General features: G+C 37.6%; 1 protein-coding gene across 1 annotated transcript; it reads right to left on the reverse strand.

Annotated features, from left to right (window-relative positions):
• Positions 1 to 3,380: 3,380 nt before the first annotated feature.
• Positions 3,381 to 4,298, reverse strand: OR8S1 (olfactory receptor family 8 subfamily S member 1). Its single transcript, XM_068561152.1, has one exon. The coding sequence runs from the start codon at positions 4,296 to 4,298 to the stop codon at positions 3,381 to 3,383; it is 918 nt and encodes a 305-aa protein (XP_068417253.1).
• Between the last annotated feature and the right edge of the window lie 2,172 nt (positions 4,299 to 6,470).

Raw genomic sequence — 6,470 nt, forward strand, 5'->3', positions numbered from 1 at the left:
AGGGGGAGTGGGAAGAATTAGGAGATTGGGATTGACATATATACACTAATATGTATAAAATAGATAACTAATGAGAACCTGCTGTATAGCACAGGGCACTCCACTTTGCTGTACAGTAGAAACTAACACAACATTGTAAAACAACTATACCCCAATTTTAAAAAAAGGTGGATTGATGAATGGATAGATGGATAGGTAGGTGATGAGGCATGTATGTATACTAAAATGTTAACAGTAACATTTAGATGTGATTATATGGATGTTCATCATAGAATTCTTTCAACTTTGTTGTATGTTTGAAATTATTTAATTTTAAATTAAATGAATGCTGAAAAAACATTTAAAAATTATTATAGTAAGCTACAAAATACTAATGAAATTAAAAACATTATATGAATAATACACAAAAATTACAAATCACTAAAATTGATTCATGAATTAATAAAAAACCCAAATACACCACTGATTATTAAAGGAAATAAATTGGTAATCAAAATTTTTCCTCCACAACAGGACAAGAAATCCCTAAAATTTTAAAGGCGAGTTTTATAAAACCTTCAAGGAAGTGATAAGTCCTTTTTTATGCAAATATTTTAAGAAAATACAAAGATGAAAGAAAACATACTATTGATGCCAAGATCAGATGTCCAGAATATGCAAATCTATATAGGCAAAAAGTAGATTAGTGATTGCCTAGGGCCAGGGTTAGGGGTTAGGAATGGAGAGTGACTGCCATGGGCATGGGGTTTCTTTGAGGGTGATGAAAATGTTTTGAAATTGGGTTACCATAGTAATGGTTGCACAACTCCGTGAATATGCTAGAAACCACTGAACTGTACACTTTGAATAGATGAACTTTGTGATGTGTGAAATATTTCAATAAAGCTGTTAAAAAGAATATGCCAAGACAGGAATAAAGATGCAGACCTACTAGAGAATGGACTTGAGGATACGGGGAGGGGGAAGTGTAAGCTGGGACAAAGTGAGAGAGTGGCATGGACATATATACACTACCAAACGTAAAATAGATAGCTAGTGGGAAGCAGCCACATAGCACGGAGAGATCAGCTCAGTGCTTTGTGACCACCTAGAGGGGTGGGATAGGGAGGGTGGGAGGGAGGGAGATGCAAGAGGAAAGAGATATGGGAACATATGTATATGTATAACTGATTCACTTTGTTATAAAGCAGAAACTGACACACCATTGTAAAGCAATTATACTCTAATAAAGATGTTTAAAAAAAAAAGAATATGCCAGAGGAAAGCAAGAAAAAAATTATACTATCTCACTTATGAACATCAACAGGAAATTCCTAAGTTGAATATTGGCAAAAGTTAATTCAGTTTTTACCACTCTACCTAAGTAGGGTGATTTCAGGAATGTAACAATTCTTCAACACCAGAACACCTATTGATATAATTTACTATTAAAAATCTAAACAATAAAAGCCATATGATTATTTCAATAAATTTATTTTTTATTCCACATGTATTTATTGCATGCTTATTATGTGATGGACACTACACATTAGTAAACAAAAGAGAAAAAGTCCTGATCCTCAATAGAAATAATAAAAGCACTTGATAAAATTTCACACCAATTCTTAGGAAAATATTGTTAGAAGAGAACTCTTATAATAAGTTAAAGGTATTGATCAGAAACAGCACAATCATCCTTAATGCTGAAATATTAGAAGCTTTCTTACTGATCCCAATAGAAAGATGCTTGTAGTAGAGGCCCTGGCCACTGCACTAATTATGCACAGTGCATAAAAATGTGAGATATACAAAAATTGCATAGAAGAAGAAAAAAATTGTTTCCCTTTATGTAAGATAAAATAATTAAAATGTAATTTAAAAAATCTAACAGTATAACAAGCCATTAGAACTAGGAAGATAGTTCGACAAGATACAAGTTCAACAAGATACAAGATCTGTATACAAAATACCACAGCATTCCTGGAAATAACCAAGTAGTAAATGTAATTGGATTGTTAATTCACAATAGAAACAAACAGTGGAAGGTATCTGATAATATATCTAACAAAATTTGTGTGTGACCTTTAGCAAAATAATTTTCACCAGTGGCAACAGCAGATCGGCCTTGGTGAATGAAAATGTTGTTGAACCTTTGCATAACCACCACCTTGCCCAGCCATGGCCACACTCTTTGTGAATCCACGGACCAGAACTAGGCTCACCAGGAAGGAAAAGACTGGCACTCACATAATAGGCTATTCTACTCACAGAATTATTTCAAACTGCTTTGGCCCTCTGGTGAGAATTCATCCTAGATATATTCTCTGTTTCTTGCTCATGATTCATACATTCAAAATATATTTATTGTGCAACAAGCATGTTTGAAACTATTTTAATATTCTGGAAAAAGTAGTGAAGATGCCAGAAAACGTCGTTGCTCTCTTTGAGTTTATATTCTCTGCTCCTGCGGAGTGCAAAGTGAAGAGGAGGATGGCAGTTGACAGTTTGTAGGTAAGTAAAAACTAAAAGGTAATTTCAGAAAGAAATAATAATTAACTTTTGACCATGATCATTTTAATCCATATACCTCACCTAAGTCTCCTTCTCACTAGTGCTCTAATTGTGTTTCATGATCTAAAGGGCCTTTGTTGAAAAAGCCCTTTGGTTTCTTCCTGGTGTTTATCAAAGGCCCTGTACAGTACTTGCTCTGTTGTTGATTTGTTCACATTCTGCCTTTTCTGCAGCACCACTAGAGCTCAGTGGCAGAGCTATTTGTCCAGCAGTGTGTACAAGCCAGGGAATATTCTCTTGTTATGGGGCCCCCTCACAGCTGGAGATGGTTGGCCACTATGTAAATGGTTTGAAGCATGATAAACAAATGTTTTATTTGTAGTCTCTATTGGACACGTGTAGGTCAAATAAACAATTTCAAATATCCTAAGAGAGTGAATGGTCCAGCATTGACCATGTGCTCACTCCTGTAACAGCCACTGTGCCAGGAAGAATGAGTGAATAATGAGAAGGGGAGGGGGAGGATTTGGGGACATTGTGATTAACAGTCTCTCTGGGACCACATTGAACACATGGAGTTTAGTTACTGGAAGAATGGTAAAGATAGCCTAAGCAGGCTATAACAATGTCTACCATATTGTGTGTAATAAATATTTTTGCAAGAAAAATTGCTAGACAAAATGTTTATCTATCCACCTTCCTCTGATTAGGACTGAACTGGTATCATTCCAGAAAATAACTTCAACTTTTCTTAAGTATTTTCAAGAAAAGAAGTATGGCATCTTGCAGATCCTTATATCAGAGAATTCTCCTTAATATGCAGGCACTATTTATTGCAATTCTACCCAATTTCCTCATCATTCTGATTTTTTAATCTATGATTTGAAACACTAGAAACATTTTCTCAACATTTTTCTCACAGCTGCCTTCACCTCCTTGTTCTTCAGGCTGTAGATGAGAGGATTCAGCATGGGGGTGATCACACTATACTGCAAGGAGAAGATTAACTCTCGAGTGGATCCTGAATTTGGCATGAGATAGCGGAGTAAACCTGAGCCATAAAAGAAGCTCACTGCAGTGAGATGGGAGGAACAAGTGGAGAAGGCCTTGCTTCTGCCTTTAGTTGAGCTGATGCTCAGGATGGTGGAAAAAATGCAAACATAGGAGAAAAATATCAAGAGGAAATTTCCAAAGAAATGCAGGAGGCTGGAGCAGAGCAAGGCAGTAAAACTTGCAGACACATCGGAACAAGACAAAGGGTAGAGAGAGGGCAGCTCACAGCTGAAGTGGTGAATATTTTGAGCCTCACAGAAGTCTAAATTGAGAGCTACAAGGATATTGATGAGAGCATCCGTAAAAGCCAAGCCCCATGAGCCCCACACCAGTCCCATACACAGCTTTCTGTTCATCATCTGTCCATACAGCAGAGGAGAACTGATGGCAACATAGCGGTCATAGGCCATGACAGCAAGTAGGCAGGATTCAGTGCCTCCAGTGGCAAACACAAAGAAGACCTGAGCCATGCAGCCCTCTACTGAGATGGTTTTCTTCTCAGACAGGAGGTTCTCCAACAGCTTGGGCACAGTGACAGAAGAGTGGCAGAGATCCAGGAAGGACAATTGTCCCAGGAAAAAGTACATGGGGTTGTGGAGTTGGGAATCCACCCTTATCACCAGCAGCAGCATCAGGTTCCCCATAAGGGTCAGGATATAAATAACAAAGAACAGCACAAAGAGCAGAGCCTGGATTTGGGGGTCAGCAGACAGCCCGAGGAGGATGAACTCAGAGACAACACTGTGGTTTCTCATTGCCTTCAGTACTTTCTTTGGAATGCAAGAAAAAAGTCAGGTGAAGTCTCTTCTGATGTCTAGCAAATACCCAAGTGTTTTAACCCTCTCCATTCACAAAGTTTCATGCCTACTCAAAAATGTACGTTCAGCAATTATACTCCAATAAAGATGTTAAAAAAAAAAAAAAGTACGTTCTGAAATGATAAACTTCCCTAAGTCTCTAGATTTACCAAAACCTGTAATAATCTTTTCCGTCGGATCCCAACACTAGATCAACTCCCTCTCCACCTTTACTGCTCTTTCTTTGATGTCTTTGAGTTTATTTTTTGTTGTTTTATTATTAAAGTGACTGGAGGATGTTTGTAAACTGTTGATAATAAACTAGTAGAGAGGGAGAAATTTTAGGAGGAATAAGAGAAAATTGCAGAAATGGTGTCTCTGAGAGCAGTTGGGTCTCAGAGCAGAAGCAGAGCATGGCCAAAGGCAGGAGAGGGTTTACTTCATCAAACATGCATGAAGTCCATAGATCTGGTGTTAGGAAGGAAGAAGTTCTCATCTAATGGCTTTTATTTTTTCCACTAAATATTTAAATAGGGTCATTAATGGAAAGTGAAGAGGGGTAGTGGCTGGAGATTTGCAGAGTGAGGAGAAAGGGAATTAATTAGAGAGAAAGTAGAACAGAGATATCCTAGATGTTATATAACTGATCACAAGAAACTGCTGACCAGTATGAGAACATACTCTGCTCATAATCTCCATGCCTAGCTTGGGTAATCTATTCAGATTCAGCTCTTGTCTGTGCCTTCATGCCATTTGTAAGTATAGACTACCCACTAACTTTCTAAAGTTTGGCCTTCTTTTTCTCTACTCTAAACTGACAATCCAAATTACATCCAAAGACTCAGGATAACGCTTCAACACTACTGACTCCACCATCTCGACCCTTCCTGACCTGCTCTATCTTTTGTGCTCACACTGCAAGACCCACCACCCAATATGATTTCTCTCCCATGTATATCCAAACGACACCCAGAATTAGAGCTATCTTAGAAATCAAGTTCACATTACCTGTATTTCTCACCTAGTTGAGCGATATCTAGCACAGAATTAAACAAAACCTTTTTCAAATCCAGTGATCCAGAAGATGACTAAATTTGAATGTCGGTGTGAGAATTCAGAGTTAAGATGGAGTTTGAAAATTCCTGTTGGATATAGACCTGTTCCTTGATTTCTAAAGGAGGAAAATAAAAGGATAAGTTGTGTATATTATTTCTAAAAACCTCAATTCTTCCTCTCATGTGGGGATTATAATAATTTTCTATTATTATTACTTTTTTTTCTTTTACTCACCACTGTAGCTCTAGCTACAGCAACATGGATTCATCCTGAGAATATCACATCATTGGCAGAAGACACAGGAAAATCAAGTCATGAAATACAGAGAAGCACCCGTTATAATTTCGGAGGGCAGCAAAAAGAAAGGTCCCCTCCATTTTACTCATCCCTAAATGGAGCCCTATTAACTAGCACTAGAAATTCCTTAAGCTTTGGGGAAACTTATTCTCCTATAAATAAAAGCCAAAGAGTGAAAATCTTGCACAGGGCATTTTCATGAAGGACAAACCTAGAAACTGTACACCATCAGGAGCCATACTTCCTCACAGGTAGAGGTGTACTGTGTTAGAGTTACTTGAAGCAGTCAAAGAAATAAATAAAATCACTTATTTTTTTTTGCCTGGTGCTGCAATTTCACTGTCCTTGATACTTCATTTATTCAGAATCGATGCTTCAGATTCCAAATTGAGAATGGAAACAGCTCTGAGAATGCTACCACTATAAGTTTTCAGTTGTTATCATAATTAGGTGGAGTTAGCCGACTAGATCACTTCCAAAGAAAGACGGCCCGAGAGGAGTCCATTTTAGAATGGGACATACAAAAGTACCTAGCATTGTGACTGGCCCAAGGAGTTGCTCAAAAATGTTACTTAACAATTAAAATAAATGCACAAATGACTGAATGAGTAAGTGAATGGAGGAAACTCAGAAAGAGAATAGTCTAGAGCTTTACTACTAGAAGAGAACAGATCTGATTAGGAACCAGTAACAGATTTAGACATCCTGAGCTTGCATGAAACCAGTTGTGGGAAGGGCACAGGAGAAAAATTCTGCCAACAGGAGAGGTTTGCCCCA

This window comes from Eschrichtius robustus, chromosome 13 (assembly GCF_028021215.1).
Source record: "Eschrichtius robustus isolate mEscRob2 chromosome 13, mEscRob2.pri, whole genome shotgun sequence".
Lineage (NCBI taxonomy): Eukaryota > Metazoa > Chordata > Mammalia > Artiodactyla > Eschrichtiidae > Eschrichtius > Eschrichtius robustus.